This window comes from Lepus europaeus, chromosome 5, assembly GCF_033115175.1.
Source record: "Lepus europaeus isolate LE1 chromosome 5, mLepTim1.pri, whole genome shotgun sequence".
Lineage (NCBI taxonomy): Eukaryota > Metazoa > Chordata > Mammalia > Lagomorpha > Leporidae > Lepus > Lepus europaeus.
The window spans coordinates 37212747-37231045 of record NC_084831.1 but is presented as its reverse complement, the minus strand read 5'-3'; the positions used below and the strand labels follow the sequence as shown (position 1 = coordinate 37231045).

Below are 18299 nucleotides of genomic sequence, written 5' to 3'. Positions count from 1 at the left end.
TGGTGCAGCACAGCTATCAGAGGCCTTTAAATGACCATTGGTGGAGTAGGTGGTGAGGGCCGAGGGAGTCCTGCAGGCGGCTTTTGTTCCTCTTTGTTCATATAGATGGAGCAACTGGGTGCAGTATTACTCGCCCAAGCACACACAATGAAATGGGGACAGATTTCGTGACACATTTCAAGCAAAGGGCCCCTCCCAAAGGTGGACAAGACTTCCCCACCCATTCTGACCTGCCCGGGCCTGTAGTTGCTACCCAGCAGCTAAGGCTCCTCCCCCAAACAAAGGGGGAAGATCTCAAGCAGACTTGCAGACCTTTTCCTCTGCCTTTCCCCTGCCCTCAGTCCTGTCTCCTGCAGACTAAACTGGTGGAGGGAAACGGGTCCCATCCTATGGCCACCTCCTCTGGGGAGCCAGGGCTCTTGCCCTGTGGGTCCTGTGACATGGTTTTTCGCTCCTGGGCCCTACTGGCTGTCCACGCTCAGCGCTTCTGCATTGGCCGCCTGACCGGGGAGATGACAATTGGAACACAGCCCTCAGTAGCCACCCAGCCCCCAGGTCCTGCGGTAAAGACGGGTGTTGAAGCCAGCTGGACCGGCAGGGTTCCTCATGCTACACCCTATCCCCAGGTGATGTCACAAGAACCCGAGGGCCTCTCGGAGAAGGAGGCCAGCCAGTCTGCATTATGGAGGTTAACAGAGGAGGTACACCCACCCAGCTTTCCCCCTGGCTACGCCGCGCCCTCCCCACGCCTGGAGATCCCACGCGGGACAAATCACCCCAACCCAGACTTCGCCCATCACTTAACAACCAGGTGCAGTGGTTGCGGCTGTCCCTACAGAAAATGCGACCGCGGATAACAGGGGTCCCCGGAGAGTCTGCGGGGCTCTTGGGGCGGTCAGAGGCGGGGCCTCAAGACCCCAGCAACGAGGCTTTCGGGAGCCCGGGAGAGCGGTTGCGGGCGCTGCACAGGACTCGAGCCCGGCGCGTGGCAGAGACGGAAGCCCAGAGACGGGCCCTGGAGCGACGCGGCGAGGGTGAGGGGGCCCGGGACCGGCTGCGGCCCTCGGCTTACGGTTACTCGGACCGGTTCTTAACTCGGCTTCTCTCCCTCAGAACTGAGCCTGCGCCTCCAAGGTACAGCCCGGAGCCAAGGCGGGATGTCCCGTCTAACCGGAGTGGAGCGGGAGCTCCGAGAACTCCGGTCCGAGGCGGGGCGGACGCGGGGAACTCTAGAGATGCTGGGTGCGCGCCTTCAGGAGCTGCAGCCGCAGTCTGGGGGAGGCGGGGACGCAGACAGAAGCAGGTGCGGGCCGGGGGTGACGCGGGGGTGGGCGGGCGAGGCCTGTGCCTGTGGCATCATCTCCGTGCATCGCCGCCCGCTGCAGGACTAGGCTGAAAGCCCGGCAAGAAGCTGCCCTCTGTTTTCCGGTGCTGCCCGCCAGCCCAGCATCTCTAGCTGCTGAGATCGGGTGAGCGCAGGTGCCCTGAATGGGCCTGGGGCTCAGCGCTGAGCCCTGGAAAGACTGCCCCGTCCTGTCCCTGTGTCTCCCCTGCTGCTTAGATCCCTGCGTGAGACCTACGTTCGAGGTGGGGGTCGGGACCCTGGCATTCTGGGCCAGCTGTGGCAGTTGCAGGTGGAGGCGTCGGCACTGGAGCTGCGGCGGTCGCGGACCCACAGGAGAGAACAGGATGGGCCGGCCAGGAGAGCCTCTCGCTGCGGTGGTCTTAGTCATGGTGGCGGGGTGGGGGGCAGGAGGGGAGGGCGTCTTTGGCGTGGAAACCACTTGTACAAAAGCCCCGAGGTAGGAAGCCTGGGTGGTCATTGCGACAGTAGCTAGAATGTAAGCTGACAAGTCCAGCGGGCCTGGCCAAGGCGCCCTCGTGTTGCAGAGCTGCTCGGAGGCGGACCCGGCTCATCACCAGAGGTCAAAGGTGACAGGTTAGACTTACTCTTTCCAGGAAGAACAGGGGCCACCTCGGGGGAGCTTCTAGTGGTGGAGGCAGAAAATCGGCGCCTGGAGGCAGAAATCCTGGCCTTGCAGGTGCAGAGGAGCCTGGGCCTGGGCCAGGTACCCTGGGGTTAGTGAGCACCCCAACCCCATCCCACTTAGCCCTCCCACGCATGCGCGGCTCAGAGTAAGGGGGTGGAGGAGCCATGCATAGGAGTGCATGAGACCCATGTTTGTGGGCTTGACTCCTGGAGGAGGCTTCCTCCGCCTCAGGGAGCCCCAACTCTTCCTCTGCTTCTAGGGCCTGGAGAGGTGGGACGCCTGTCCAGTCCCCGTCCACACCCAAAGGAAAGGAGAGAACCCGCATTCCTCCCGCTGCCCGTGGCACCCCCGCTGCCTCCACTTCCAGGCTCCACGGCCATCCAGTTGTTGGGTGGCTCGGGAAAGGCTGTGAGGCCCCGGGCTGGGGCAGGACAGCTGTGCTCTGTGGGGTTGGGGGAGCATGGGCAGTTAGGAAGCTTTCTGTAGGAGTCAACTCTTTCCCCTGCTACAGCAGCTTTCTGGATCCGTGACGGGGAAGCTGGGCCTGAACCCACACTTCCTCCTGCCCACATCTGATGTCCTGGGCCCTGCGCCCTATGACCCTGGGTAAGGCCTGCTTCTTGCTTGGACATCTGAGGGTTGGGGAGCTAGCTGGGGAGAGAAGAGGGGTGAGGAGCTGGGTGTTTGTGTGCTTAGACTTGTGTCTCCCAGGGCTGGCCTGGTCATTTTCTATGACTTCCTGCGGGGCCTTGAAGCTTCTTGGATTTGGGTGCAGCTGTTGACTGGCTTGTCTCGAGATGGACATGACACAGGAGGGACTACAGCATTGCCCCCAGCCCTTTGCTTGCCCCCGCCTCCAGCTCCTGGGCCCATGGGCAACTGTGCCATCCTTGCCAGCAGGCAGCCTGTGCCCAGGTCAGTAGGTGGGGAGCACGTCTTTGGCAGTCTGCCACGACTGAGGCTTGGCTGTCATTCTGAATTTTCTCATCTGTTGGCTCTGAGGGCCTAGTCCAAGGAAGGGACTGCACCTCTGGCTTTCAATGCCTCTTTGGTTTATCTACAGACTGCCACCCTCACCATCAGTATCCTTGGTCTGTGAGCTCCAGGCCTGGCAAGGGATGGCAGGAACTGGGCCACCACAGCCAAAGGCTTGGACCTCTCTGGTGCTATTTGACCAGGATCAACGGGTGCTAAGTGGCCGCTGGCGCCTCCCACTCCGGGCCCTTCCTTTGGACTCCAGCCTTAGCTTTGGGCAGCTGAATGGGATTCCCCAGGTGAGTGTTACGGATTGGGCCTGGGTCTACTACGAGGTACAAGTGCAGTAGCATTTCCCTTCCTCCCAGGCAGGTCAAGCTGAGCTCTTTCTGCGGCTGGTGAATGCAAGAGATGCAGATGTTCAGACACTGGCAGAGATCAGCCCTGCATTTGCCCATGAATACCAGTACCCACCACTGGTGAGAACCCAGGTAGAGCTAGGGACAACATCGTTGTGACTGGTAAGGTTCACAGCCAGCTTTATGGACTGCTGTGTGCCAGTTAACTACCAAATGCTTTCTGTACAGTAATTCATTTGACCCTCACAACATGTTAAATAGTACTAACAGAGAAATAAAAGCAAGATGAGGTTAACTTGGCTCAAAGTAGTTTGAGACTCAGAACCTCTGCTGTTAAGACCTCCTTGCTCATGTTCCACAGGTGTCCAACTCATCCTCACTGGAAGCCAACTCCCTCTTCCCCATGGCTGGTTTTGCTGACCCTGCACCTCCCACTGAAGAGCCCCATGGTGGAGTCAAGGATAAAGATGAGGGTTTGAACTCTCACCACAGCTTTGACCCGGCCCCCTTGGCTTCTGAGCCCAGGTGAATTGAGACTATATCAGAACATGCACAGGACTAGGTCCTAGTCCTGCAGCTTTATTACTTAGCAGCAAAAAGTACTTAAGTGTTCTCACCACAGCTTTTCCACCTCCCACAAGTGCTTGACCCTACAGTATCCATTTGCCTTTTGTAAAAGGTTGAAGATTGAGTATGCCAGGTAGGAAGTTCTCTAAGATGGCTAGGTTTTGTTAAAACTTCACTTTATTGCCAAACTTTATCCAAAGGATTTCCACCAAGCCTTTCTATCCAGGCTCTCAAGGTCCTCATAAACAATGAACTTCTGAGACTTCACTTGAGTGTTTTCAAAAAAGGTAATGGAAAAAAATGTGTATCATAAAAAAAAAAAAAAAAAAAAAAAAAAACTATGCACGGATTTCAGGAAATTTTTGCACCTAAATAAAATTATTTTCCCATGAGCTTTCTGAAGTTTCCTCATACACTTCAGACTCCAGAATAGGGCCCCAACCCAATGGTGGTTCCTCCCAAGGGACACATGGAGATGCAGACACAGCCCAGCTCTGCAGTCAAGAATGTCATGACTGTCCTGACCAACAAAGGGGGCTGGAAGAGCTCAGGATCTGGAATATAGTGGCAGGTTCCGGAATGGAATTTAGAACCACAGTAAGCCAGAGACTCTGCAACTGTTACTCTGACTAGCCTAGGAAAAATTCAACCATTTCCTGTAGTATTAAGAAAAAACTATAAAATGGAGTTGACTTGAAGGTCAACCATGGATGTTAAAAGCAGCAGGTTCTAGCCTGTAGCAGAATAAGCCCTACAAGTGTCAGGATGACTAAACTAAGTCCTCCTGGGTATGGAGCAGGCATTCTGGTACAGTGGGTAAAGCCATTGCTTGGGACGCCAACATTCCTTAACATAATAGTGATTCTTCCTCTTCAAATCCAGCTTCCTGCTCATGCATCCTGGGAAGCTCTATTGTCTTGGGGAAGACCCAGATTCAATTCCAAACTCCTAGCTTTAGGCCCAGCTCTGGCTATTGCAGGCTCTAGGGAGTGAAATCAGTGAATGGATAATCTGTCACTCTGCCTTTCAAGTAGGTGGCGGGAACAAATTAAAATCCTTTTGGATGATACAGAGCAGGCATCATGGCACAGTACCATCCCTACACTTCCTTCCCATGCAGTTTCTAGTTAATATGTGCTAGGAGGCAGCAGATGATGGCTCAAGTGCTTGGGCCCCTGCCACTGACATGGGAGACTCAGATGAAGTTCCTGGTTCCTGGCTTTGGCCTGGACTAGATGTGGCTTTTGCAGGAATTTGGGCAGTGAACCAAATAATGGAAAATTTTGTCTTCCTCTGTCACCCTGCCTTGCAAATAATTAAGTACATCTTTTTTTTTAATTTGAAAGGCAGTTAGAGATCTTCCTTCCACTGGCCCACTGCCAAAATGGCCACAACAGCCACAGCTGGGCCAAGCAAAAGGCAGGAGCTTCTTCTGGGTCTCCCATGTGAGTAGAGGCCCAAACACTTGGGCCATCCTCTGCTGCTTTTCCCAGGCCACTGGCAGGGAACTGGAGCAGCTGGGACATAAACCAGCACCCATAGGGATACCATATTCACGGATGGCAGCTTTAACCTCTACATCACAATGCTGGTCCCCAATTAAGTACATCTTTAAAAAAAAAAAAAAAAAAGGCTCAAACCCAAACAGTGCCAAGTCCACAACAGATTAAGCTAAGGGTCAAGTCTGAGGCAACTCAGCTAGCATCCTGCACATCAGTAAGGGCCCAACGGGAGGGCATAAGCATCAGTACCTTGATCACTAGCACTCTTGGACTGGATGCCCAGAACTGGTGGGCTGCTTCTGCCTTTCCCATACTGAAATCTTCCAGGCAGTCTAGATCCCACAGTAAGATCTTTAAATACAATTCCAGACCAGGGGCTTTTTAAACATCTTTATTTGAGAAGTCAAAACTGCAGACAGTAACAATTCCAAGTATTGATATATTTTAACTTTTCTATACAGAAAATAACAAATATAGCGTGAGCCAGCCTCCCCACAGATTCTTCCAATCACACCCCAAGTGTCCATCACCATCATCCTAAATCTCCTTTCACACCAGAGTGTTCAATTTTCTAATATTTAACAGATCAACTCTTTTGCTCAGGAAATACCCGCCTCAATTCTTCAGTTCTTTCTCCAGGGCAGGATCGTGGCCCTAGTTGTTGACTAGGTACGTAGGTATAGGTACCACCCAAAGCTTGGTTCAATGTCCAACATTCGTTTTCAGCACCCCAAAGCAAGATCCTCACCAGGTCTTGTATAGCCCCTATCTAATGACAGCACCACTGAAGGTTTGCAAGACCTTGCAAGTATTTGGTAGAAAAAAATATAGCACCAGTAGAAGATGATGGGCCTACAGCCACACTCCTTTCATCACCTACATGTTAGACAGGAACTGGGGTTAAAATTTCCAACATAGAGATCAATACAGAAGGCAAAAAACAAGTACCTTTGGCCACTCTATAAAACCTGGAGTACCCCAAGGCACAGATTCAGCTTATATTTAAGGAAAAAACAACACTTCAACCTTTGCTTACAATCTTTATTGAAGTTATACAAAAAGAATCCCCCAAAAGTGAAAAAATACATTATATACAAAACACTTTCCCTTGATAGGAAGGCTCTGCTCCCTCTCTTAACATGCAGTGCTTTCTACTGTAGCTCCAGCCTCCACTGTCCCCTCCATTGCTGCTCGGCTTTCGGTTTGATTCTCAGCCTGAAAAACAGGGAGCCTGGGCATAAGTGACCCTAGTTTGAAACCATTCTGTCATACAATCGAGAAGGCAAAACTATGCTTTACTCCCTGTACAAAGTCAAGTCAATTCCTACATTCTCTTATGATGAGCCAACAGTCATACATTACATGGAAGGGGACGAGCAGAAGTGACCTGTTAGTCTTGCCAATCAAGTGCCCTCTCGTACATTCACTGAAGGGGACCTGGGTACATAGGTTTCAGACTCCAAAACCACCATTTCTGTGATGGTTACAATCAACCAATCCAAACAGGCTCACGGTAGAAAACACACACTTGGGAGGAATGGCTTCCCTAAGAGGCCAACACCTGCTTAACTGTCCACCTCACCTCCTCCATGTTTTCTGAAACTTCATTTCCACTCGGGACAGCATCCCCACTGCCTCCATTCACCTCCGGCTCTTGTTTGGCTTTCTTTGCATCATCTTTCCGGGGGCTCTCTTCCTCTGGTTTCCTCTAAAGATATAATTGTGAAGGCTTGACAAAAAGTGCTTGATATTTTTAAAAAAACAATTGCAAAAGACTTAACCCATGTAGCGCAAAGATCCTAAATAGAGTTCTAATGGTCTGCCTCCCTCTCTCCCTAGTCATGGGATGCAGATACCAACTCATACTCTGCAAAATTCAGACCCCCTGCTAGAAGCATAGTGGTCAGGGTGGGGCTGAGGAGTAGATGTTAACAAAAGACCAAGTTTAAATGTCAGTGAGTGAGAACAAATAACTGCTGGGACTACAGGCACAAAGCAGAAAGACTCAACAGGGACTTGACTTTATACAGGCCTATTGCTGAGTGACTACTGTTAAAGAAAATCCACTAGCCTCCTAAAATGGACTCATCTGACCAAGCAGTGTTCTTAATGGCCAGAAAAGGGTATTCAAGTGAAAAACTGTCTTCACTCAAAAATCTTCACCTTTATAAAAGTCTTACTGCACCATCAGGAAGGTTTGTAAGACACGAATTCCTCATATATCATTTGGAACAACTGAAAAAAGACTAGGAAAGAAAATACCACATATGGGCGCAGGGTTCTAGTCCCAGTTGCTCCTCTTCCAGTCCAGCTCTCTGCTGTGGCCCAGGACGGCAGTGGAGGATGGCCCAGGTGCTTGGGCCCCTACATCCGCACAGGAGACCAGGAGGAAGCACCTGGCTCCTGGCTTCAGATCAGCACAGCCCTGACCATAGCGGCCATTTGGGGAGTGAACCAACAGAAGGAAGACCTTTCTATCTATCTGTCAAATAATTAAAAAAAAAAAAAGAAAAGAAAATATCACGTGTACATTTACCTTCTTTCTGACAAGGTGGGAAATATCAGTCACACAATTTGATGAAGAAGCACCATCTGCTGGCTTTCTACTGGCAATCTGACAAAAACAAAAAAGTCTGTTGGCAATGTACACACTACATGAGACCAACAGAGGCTGAAGTGACAAAAACAGAATACCTGAATACCCACCGTGGAGACTGAAGAGCCTCCTCCACTGGGAGTGAAACCTGAAGTCGAGCTCCCCACCTGTTGGAGAAACGACAAAGCCAGGGCGTTCAGGATGTTCAGGTTTACAGCAGGCATGCACTAGCCTAGTACCCAAGAAAATCCCTAATGTGCTGGTGGCTTCCAAATAAGAGTTCAGGCACATACAACCTCACATATACCTCCCTACCTCCCAATCAGGACACAAGCAGCCAAAAGTCATTAGAGGCAGGTGGCCACAGAAATGGAAATACCATATATTTTGTTAATCCCTTTTTTTCTGGTACTGTATTTTAAACAGAAACTACTATTACCCCATTTTACACACAATGGAATGCCTACACACTAAGAAATGTACAGATGTAATTCAAACCCAGACAGTCTGCTCCAGAACATATTCTCTTAACTGCTACCCTATTTGATCAGGATAATTAATTAGCTGAGCTCTCACATTCCCTGTTCACCAACTCCCTGGAAACCCAGGTCATGTTGAAAAGTTCAAATTTAGAGGCCAACGCTGTGGCACAGCAGGTTAAGCCACTGCCTACAGTGCCAGCAATCCCATATGTGGGCTGGTCACTCCACTTTCCTGCTAGTGCGCTTGGGAGAGTAGTGGAAGATGGCCCAAGTAAATGCTTGGGTTCCTGTCACCCAGGTAGGAGACAAGGATGAAGCTCTGGACTCCTGGCTTTGGCCTGACCCAGACCTGGCTGTTTGGGGAATGAATCAGCTGACCGAAGGTCTGTCCCTTTCAAATAATCAAGTACTGTAAATAAAAGGGGGATAGGGAAGGGACTGAACCAACCAGAGTAGCTTTCAGAGCTAATTCAGCTACATTCCCACTACGCTGGGATTCTTTTGCATCTTCTATCTTCTCTCTGATTTCAGGTAGCAATTCTTTCAGCTCCTCAATCTCTTTCTCATATTCAGTAGATGATCCTTCAGCCTCCTTCATCTGCTCATTGAGCACAGCCATTCTCTTCTCAATGACTTCAATAGATTTGCTGAACTGTGCCACTGCCTCATCGTACTGAGAGTTGTATCCATAAGCCAACCCCAGCTGGTAGTGGGTCTCTGCAAGGAGCCGGTCATGGGCTTCCAGATACTGCTCTTGCAGGTTCAAGCAAGCCTGGAACTCTTCTACAGCTTGGATATAATTCTCTAATGAAGAGAATAACAAGTAAATGGACAACACTTAATAAGGTATTTCACACAATTCAGACCCACTGTGCACCAATGTTCCATTTAACATTTCATTTGTGTTTATAATATCTCCAAAGAATGCCATAATGACTTTTTTTGCTTTTTAGAGATTGCTCTATAAAAGTGTCATTTTTTAAAATCCAACCACCCAACATAAAATCAGGCTGGGTTTTAGAGAATCTATTAGAGGAAGAACAGGGCAGGCAGGGGAGGTTAGAGAGTAAAATGGAAAATGCATTACCAGATTCAACACTAACTTCTCCAAGTTTAAGATGTGCCTGTGCAGCATAAAGTTGGGCTTCTTTTGTTTCTTGCCTAAAGAAGGAGATGACCAGAACTCTTTAACAGTACTTGTCTGAACCTAACTGCTTTCTATTTTCAAACACCAAGCTTCCAGCCTCAATCTAGAAGCACCCAGAGCTTTACCTTTTAAAAATGATCTTTGCCAAGTCCAGCATATCCCAGGCAAGCTCTAGGTTCCCAATCTCCTCATCTTCATTTTCTGGAAGAGACTAAAATATATCCAAATAACTGATTTAGGTAAAAGAATGGCATCTTTTCAGAGCACAAATCTAAATGTTTAATTTTAGTACGGCTAAAAGAAGAATAAACAACTTGACATATGATTCAAAATTCAGACTTGGGGCCAGTATTATTGCATAGCTGGCAAAGCCACCGCCTACAGTGTTGGCATCACATATGGGCAACGATTTGTGTTCCAGCTGCTCCACTTCTGATCCAGCTCCTTACTATAATGCCTAGGAAAAGCAGCAGAAGATGGCCCAAGTGCTTGGGCCTGGCCCAGCCCCAGCCTTATGGGAACTGAAGCAATGGATGTAAGATATCTCTTTCAAATAAATTATCTTTACAAAAAAAAATTAGACTTTCTCCCCTAGAAACTATAAAATGGGTCCCTACAAAATTTCCTTAAGTCATCAGTGATTTGTGAGGTTCAGTCCTAACAGACAGGCCATCTCCCTGGAACCCAACAGATCTGTCCATTCTGGACACGAATAAAAGGAACCCACGGGGCCGGCGCTGTGGCACAACAGGTTAAAGCCCTGGCCTGAAGCGCCAACATCCCACATGGGTGACAGTTCTAGTCCCGGCTGCTCTTCTTCCGATCCAGCTCTGCTATAGCCTGGGATAGCAGTAGAGGATGGCCCATGTTCTTGGGCCCCTGCACCTGCATGGGAGACCCGAAAGAAGCTCCTGGCTTCATATCAGCCGTTGTGGCCATCTGAGGAGTGAACCAGTGGATGAAGATCTCTCTCTCTGTCTCTATGTCTGTTAACTCTGCCTTTCAAATAAATAAAATAAACCTTAAAAAAAAAATAAAGGGAAACCAATCTTCCCTAACCCCAAGAAATGGGTGTCTACCATAATTATACCTCCACTAATAAGGTATAGCCCTACAGTAAAAAGTAGACAAGGGTAGTGAATAAATAACAACTTACTTTATTTTCAAGAACTGAATCATTTGGTGTTTCTTCTTCAGCCTTGTCATTTTCTTTATCCTCCTCTTCTGAGCCTTCGGTTTCTACAAGCAAAAATTCCTCAGTATTGAGAATACAACTAAGGACTAATCAAAGATTCCAATAAACATCTGTCAGCCTATATGCTGAGATAGGAAACAGATGCTAATCCAAATCAGTTAACAGCTGGACTAAATATAAATTCTGTGGTTGCAGCTTAATTCCAGTCTAACTTAGTACATGTAATCTTATCTATGGGTCAGACCAACAGCAATGAAAAGGCCAAGTGCTTTTCTTATAAAAAGTCAACATGGATCACTTAGAATGAGTTGAATTAACTACTGCCTCTTATTCACTGTTACATCTCCCATCCACTCAGCCAGAAGCAAGTGTTCCTGGTGTCTTTATTCCACTTGTTAGGTAATAGACGTGGAAATGTACCAAAAGTTAACTTATCCAGTCCACTGAGAACCAGCATGCTCGAGACTAGCTTTCTCACAACAGAGCTGTGGAGAGGAAAGCATAGCCCTTACCAACTCTCACCAATGAGCATGCCACAGACTCCAGCCAGCTCCAGCATATAAAGAATTTGAGTGAGCAAACCAGTTAGTCACTCTGGTAATGATTCCTTTTAAATTTGCAGCCATATTCTAAAACTCTCACAGGGAAGTCAGGTACCCATCACGAAGTCCATCTGAGCACAGCTGATCTTTATGACAATTAAAATGCTCACTTACCAATCACACTGGACAATTAGAAAAGGAACAGACCAATTAACTTTACTCGGCATATGGACAGTCCAAGAGACGGCAAAATGTAAAGAGGTGGTAGGAAACAGAGTTTTATGAATTTTTAAGTGAAAACCACTTGCAAGATATCTGTGGACTGGTGTTGCCATATAAAGAGGAATAAAGCACAGAAAGTAGGTGGCTAGGGTAAGGTGTTGCGCCACAGCAGGTTAAGCTGCTGCCTGAGATGCCTGCCATCTCATATCAGAGGCCAGTTTGAGTCCCAGCCACTCTGCTCGCATCTGGGAAGTAGGGGATGATGGCTAGAATACTTAAGTTCCTGCTACTCACATAGGAAACCCAGGAGTGCCATCCTCCTGGCCTCAGCCTGGCCAAGTCCCTGCTATTGCGGCCATTTGGAATATTTACCAGTAGATTGAGGACCATTTTGTCCATTTCTTCCTCTCACTGTCACTCTGCCCTTACAGATACATAAATAAATCAGCTGGGGAGATTGGGGGGAAAGCAAGCAAGCAAGCAGGCAGGCAGTTTTGCCCAAGTTAGGCTGTCTCGGCACCCAGTCCTCGCTTTATTGGCTGCATGACTGAGGCAAATGAATTAGTAACCTTTTTCTCCCATTTCTTCATTTGTAGAATATGGGAAATTATACTACCTTTTCTAAGTAGATCAGTACTGGCACAGAATACTCAAACGTACAGCTTAAGGAAGAGTCTAAGCTTTTGTAAGCATTTAAAAAATTAAAAAATAAATGACTAGGAATGTCCAAGTGGACATGTGAGGTGGCTTCACTGCTATGACTTACCGTTTTGACCCTAAACAAGTTGTACATATAATATTTAAGTGTCAACCTCTTCATCACTCTAACTGGAGTAATACAAGGGAACTTCAAGAAGTTCATGGAAAATGGAATTAAGTTGATTTTGATGCAAAAACTGAAATACAAGCATGTGTCCTCATAATACACATTTTCCATTAACTCTTTAAGACCCACTGTATTACAAGCAAATAGTACTGTTTTGGAATCATAAGTAATAATGCAATGGAAGATCTCAAACAATGATACTTGTGATCTAATGGAACAGTTAGGAAGATGACGTCCCTGTTACAGCTCTTCAAGGCCCAACCTCAGAGAGCCAGCAAAGCCTTTCTGTCCTTGCTCGCTATCGTTACAATCAAGAACTGAGTTTTTAAAAATTGAGGAATTCAGTCTTGTGTTTTTTCCATAAAGAAATCCTAATGCCCAGTAAGCCCAATGGTGCTGTCATTTAGCCAATCCCCTTCTAGTTACCATGCTTGTGCTGGCTGGAGTGCAAGGACCTGCACATAGGTAAAAGGAAGTTCACAGAATAATCTCCAAGAACTGAAATTGGGCCTCTGAAAATCTAAAAACTTAAGAAACTCCTGTGGTAGTCTAGCAATTACTCAAGTAACAGTAAGTAACTGGAATATAACTGGGGTTATTAACGCCAATGTTAGATGAACCTTGTCTACAGTAGAATCCTCAAATGATAGCACAACTCAAGCCAGACATGCCAATTATGGAATTACTAATTAGAGGCTTATATATATCTTGACAAAAGTGAATCATAATTAGACCAAAACATGATACAAAGTCTCCATATTTTGTAAAATTCTAAGTAACAGAAAATTCAGTTTACCAGCCAAAACAGCATGAAATGAGGTGAGAGAAGCAACAAGAGGGTTAATGGCTTTTTGATTTTTTTGTTTGGCAGGGGGAGTGGTATTGTCACTAATGTGAATAGTCTCGAAAACTAAAGGTTGAAGGGGCATCAGGATTCTTCAGTTCTGGTGCCAGAATATTCAAGGTAATTGCCTTCATTTAAATGGCATGCCTGCTCAAGTGTACCAATTCAATTCAATGGATTCTACTGCTCTGCTCCTGCTTCCTAAAGCAGAGAAGAAAAACTGTGAACAGTGAACTAAAAAAATCCAGGAGCATGCAAGTGAACATCCATTCAGCATTCTCTGCCAGCCTAGCCCACTATTTCCCTTCCTATTCCACCCACCCCTCATCTACCCTTCCATCCGCCTTTATTGGCCAGTATGGTGCAACAAGTTACTGATAGCTAGCAAAGTCTCAGAAATCAGAGAAGACCTGCTTTGCAGTTAGTACAAAGTGTTAGTTTATAAATAAGCCAGCTTAAAGAAGACTTGCTGCTTTTGATACTTGCTCAACTTATCACAACCTTTTTAAACTTTCCCCATTTTCATTTAGCCCTTTCCTAATCCAAAGGCAGACGGAAAATCCTGAATGGAAGGCTGACTTTTACCCATGATTAGTGAGTCAACTCCAGAATATACTCCACCCACTGCAGCTCTTGCATATCCCGGTTACCTTCACCCTCTTTCATCTGTTCTTCTCTCTCTTGTGTCTCTTCATTAGCAGCTATCTTAACTTTGTCTTCAGGTGATTTCTCAGTAACCCCTTGGGCTACCTTGGTCTCAACCCCATCACCAGCTCCCTCAGATTCTTCAATGGGCAGCTTAGCCTCCTGGCTAGGAGCCAGTTCTGCCCTGACCTCCTCTAGTTCTGAGCCACCTTTTGTTTCTGTCACTCTTTCTGCAGAAGGCTGTGGGTCAACAGAAGCCTGATCTCCTGCAGCTGACAGTCCATTAACTGCACCATCGTTGGAGACAACTGTGGCCTCCTGCTCAGACTTCTCAGAGACTTCTGATCCCACCTCTGCAGCCTCTGTTGTCACCACTGGTGACTCTTCCACAGGAGGCACATCTTGCCCTACCAACTGCTCATTGAGAACAGCCTTTCCTGGCTCATTTTCAGAGGTAGCTATCTGCTCTTTTGGTTCAACCCCACCCACATCCACTGGCTTGACTGTTGAGTCTACAGGCTCTGCTTCTACCTCCACTGCAGTGTTACGCTTTTCTAGAGTTGTAACAGGCTGCTCTTCAGAAGCTTCTGTTGGCTTCTCTATTCTCACAATCACCTCTCCCTGCTTCTCCTGAACTTTTTCTTTGTACTCTTCTTGGACGTCAGTTCCAGACACTGATTTTCCTTTCTCAGCATCTGCTGCTTCCTGTTCTGATTTCCCAGAAGTGACCTCAGCTTCATTCAGTCCTTCTGGTGCTGCTGCTCCTTTTGCCTCTTCAGAGGTTTCAGTTAACTGATCTGGAGTCAATTCAACTTTTTCTGGGAGCTCCTCTGTAGGCTCACTTATATCCATATCTTCTCTTCCACCCTTCTCCATTTCACTCTCCTGTTCTTTAGCAGTTTCAGGCTTTGACAGAGACATGCCTTCTGTTTTTTTGGATTCTTCTTTCTCTCCCATGGCGTCATAAACCTGTTCTCTCAACTCTTCCCTTGCTTCCTCTACATGGTTAAAGAACATGAAGCATAAACATGTCTTCGAGTATAATGAAAAAGGAATAAATGGAAACTAAAAAGACATCCCCTTTAAACCCTCTAACAGCCTGGCTTAAGTTTTAGCAGATGGCCTAAAAACTACCTGCCCCCTTGAGAAAAGCAAAGGGAGAGTCACAGCTAGCAGAGCACTTACTGAAAAGAAACCCATGCTCCTTACACTAGACACTGTATTGTTTCATTTTGAGCATTCTGATTACCAGTTAGGTAAGAGATGCCAAGCTCTCACTCTTCTCTAAACAATATAGGTAACTGTCTGATACATACAGCTCTGTAGCCAACTCAGCTTAGAAATCAATATTTTTTAAAAAGAAAAATGTGAAAGTAACTGAGCCGCAGACTATCTAAAAAATTTGCACTAGAAAAAAATATTCAAGGTTGTAATAATATATAAAACATAATTTAAATAGCCAGATCTGAGAAGTGACCCTCTTACAAAAGCCTGCTGTCACTTTCAGCCACTGCAGCCTCTACCAGATGCAGGCACCCCCTTAAGCATCTTAGGAGAGACCAGCCAAGGCAGGGAGAGCCCTATCCCCACCACTTGTATACAAGATATATATACTGCATCTCTTGAATGTCACATGCAGCTCTACATACCATCTACATTATCATTATTTTCTACCAGAGATTCCTCTTCAGTTTTTTCCCCTTCTTCCTCTTCCACATGCACACCTTCCAAGGCATTTCCCAACACACCATTCTCCATTCTAGGAGAACAAAAGAAACAACCAAAGGTATAATATAATCTACTGTGTGTAAGTATGTACAAAGAATATAAAACTATATATTCATGGGAAAACAGCAATAATCAAAACTTCTGGGCTAGTGTTGTGGCACAGCAGGTTAAGCCACCACTTGCAATGCCAGCATCCCATATGAGTACTGGTTTGAGTCCCAACTCCTCGACTTCTATCCAGCTCCTTGTTAATGTGCCTGGGGGCCGGCGCCGTGGCTCAACAGGCTAATCCTCCGCCTTGCAGCGCTGGCACACTGAGTTCTAGTCCCGGTTGCCCCTATTCCAGGCCAGCTCTCTGCTATGGCCCGGGAGTGCAGTGGAGGATGGCCCAAGTACTTGGGCCCTGCACCCCATGGGAGACCAGGAGAAGCACCTGGCTCCTGCCTTCGGATCAGCGCGGTGCGCTGGCCACAGCGGCCATTGGAGGGTGAACTAACGGCAAAAAGGAAGACCTTTCTCTCTGTGTCTCTCTTTGTCCACTCTGCCTGTCAAAAAATAAAAAATTAATTAATTAAAATAATCTGCCTGGGAAAGCAGCAGAAGATGGTCCAAGTTCTTGGGCCACTGCCACTGATGTAGCAAGATGAAGCTCCTGGCTTCTGCCCAGCCTAGCCTTGGCCACTGGAGCCATTTGTAGAGTGAACCAGTAGATGGAATATTTCTCTGTCTCTCCTTCTAACTCTGCCTTTCAAATAAATAAATCTTTTTAAAAAATAAAAAAGAGGATAAAGACCTGTATGCATTGCCTTTACAATAGGGTCATGATATTCTCAACTTTGCTCCAACACTCGACAAATAACATTCTATCAACATTTTCATAGCAAATCTATATGAAGTTCTGTATGATTACATGACTAGGAGTTACCAGATATGAGATTAAATAGAAAACAGATCTTTTGCTAGTATGTATACTCTCAATATATTTTATCTGATCAATATGTTGTGGTGAAAAATACCCAAGATCTTTCCATTATTACTAGAGAGTCTTATTTACTAGACATTTGTGGGTTCTTTAAAATTGTCCTATCTACTCCTAATTAAAGATTGTTTTGAGCTAGCTAAACTCATTTTTAAAGGTTTCCAGGGGTGAGTGATGTGACTCCTGGAGTTAAGCCGCCACTTGGGATGCCTGAATTCCATACCAGAGTGTTAGACCAAGTCCTGGCTACTTCCACTTCTAATTCAGCTACTTGCTAATGCATCCGGGAAGCAGATGATAGCCCAAATAACTTGGGTTCCCTCCACCCACGTGGGAGACCCAGATTGAGTTACTGGTGCTGCTGGGGAGTCAGTAGGTAGAAGCACACTGTCTCTTTGTCTACCATGCTGCCTTGAATTTCAAGTGAATAAATCTTTTTAAAAACATCTCTATATAGAGCCAGCACCGCGGCTCAATAGGCTAATCCTCCGCCTTGTGGCACCGGCACACCGGGTTCAAGTCCCGGTCAGGGCGCCAGATTTTGTCCCGGTTGCCCCTCTTCCAGGCCAGCTCTCTGCTGTGGCCTGGAGTGCAGTGGAGGATGGCCCAAGTTCTTGGGCCCTGCACCCCATTGGAGACCAGGAGAAGCACCTGGCTCTTGCCTTTGGATCAGCGCAGTGCACCGGCCGCGGCAGCCATTGGAGGGTGAACCAAGGGCAAAGGAAGACCTTTCGCTCTCTCTCACTGTCCACCCTATCAAAAAAAATAATAATAATAAAAAAAAAAAAAAAAAAGGAAAAAAGTCTCTATATACCTTATTTTGATCAATGAACTTTCATTCACTAATGAAAAGATCTTTGCTTGTAGTGACTCCCAAAGCAAAAATTTTACAGTCTGTTTTAAATGGTGTTCACAACTTCCATCGATGTTTCATGCTCCCTCAAAAAAATTTTATTTCTAGGTAATACCAGTTGGCTAGCTCATGTGAAATCTCAAAGCTAGTAAACAATCTTAGCAAATAAGGAAACCTCAGTTTTTAGATCATGAAGATGATATAAAACATTCTATTTACAAACAAGGCTTAAGACATACCTTGCTAGTTCCAAAAGTGATTTCCCATAGAAAAAGAAAGCTTCTCCACACTCATTAGCTGTCTCTCCATACTTCTTTCCTCTATAAAGCAAACAAAATTAACATCTGATCATCTGATCTAAAACTTCTATTTCTAGTTCTTTAAATTGACATTTCTTCAGTGACACAAACATTTTAGAAAATCAATACAACCCTTTTGCTATCAAAGGGACTTTTAGAAGCCAGGCACCTCCTCCTGGTCTCACATGCGGGTGCAGGGGCCTGAGCACTTGGGCCATCCTCCACTGCAGTCCGGGGCCACAGCAGAGAGCTGGACTGGAAGAGGAGCGACCAGGACTAGAACCCAGCACCCATATGTGATGCTGGCGCTGCAGGTGGAGGATTAACCAAGTGAGCCACAGCGCTGGCCCTAGGATACCAGTTTGAGTCCTGGCTTGCTCTAATTCTAATCCAGCTTCTTGCTAATGTGCCTGGGAAGGCAGGGGAAGATAGCCCAAGTGCTTATGCCCCTGCCACCTATCTGGAAGACAAGGATGGAGTTCCTGGCTTCAGCTACACATAGTCCCAGCTGTTGCAGTCATTTGGAGTGTGAATCATCAGATGGAAG

At 46.8% G+C, this 18299-nt stretch overlaps 2 protein-coding genes across 2 annotated transcripts in view; one reads left to right on the top strand and one right to left on the bottom strand.

Annotated features, from left to right (window-relative positions):
* The first annotated feature begins 389 nt into the window (after positions 1-389).
* Positions 390-3856, top strand: CCDC17 (coiled-coil domain containing 17). The gene is made up of 12 exons (XM_062193316.1): positions 390-701; positions 812-1034; positions 1114-1270; positions 1386-1469; positions 1562-1678; positions 1958-2079; positions 2251-2399; positions 2530-2597; positions 2703-2906; positions 3055-3265; positions 3335-3445; positions 3687-3856. The coding sequence occupies exons 1-12, from the start codon at positions 390-392 to the stop codon at positions 3852-3854; spliced, it is 1926 nt and encodes a 641-aa protein (XP_062049300.1). The 3' UTR covers positions 3855-3856.
* A 2558-nt stretch (positions 3857-6414) lies between these two features.
* Positions 6415-18299, bottom strand: part of NASP (nuclear autoantigenic sperm protein) — a 31328-nt gene continuing 19443 nt past the window's right edge. The window contains exons 4-14 of the mRNA XM_062191199.1: positions 17693-17773; positions 15543-15652; positions 13899-14891; positions 10776-10858; positions 9745-9830; positions 9560-9633; positions 8921-9276; positions 8101-8157; positions 7931-8008; positions 6977-7102; positions 6415-6609 (exon numbers count right to left, since the gene is read on the bottom strand). Coding sequence (XP_062047183.1) covers positions 6529-6609; positions 6977-7102; positions 7931-8008; positions 8101-8157; positions 8921-9276; positions 9560-9633; positions 9745-9830; positions 10776-10858; positions 13899-14891; positions 15543-15652; positions 17693-17773 — 2125 coding nt within the window. The 3' untranslated portion in view covers positions 6415-6528. The remainder of the gene's footprint in view (positions 6610-6976; positions 7103-7930; positions 8009-8100; positions 8158-8920; positions 9277-9559; positions 9634-9744; positions 9831-10775; positions 10859-13898; positions 14892-15542; positions 15653-17692; positions 17774-18299) is intronic.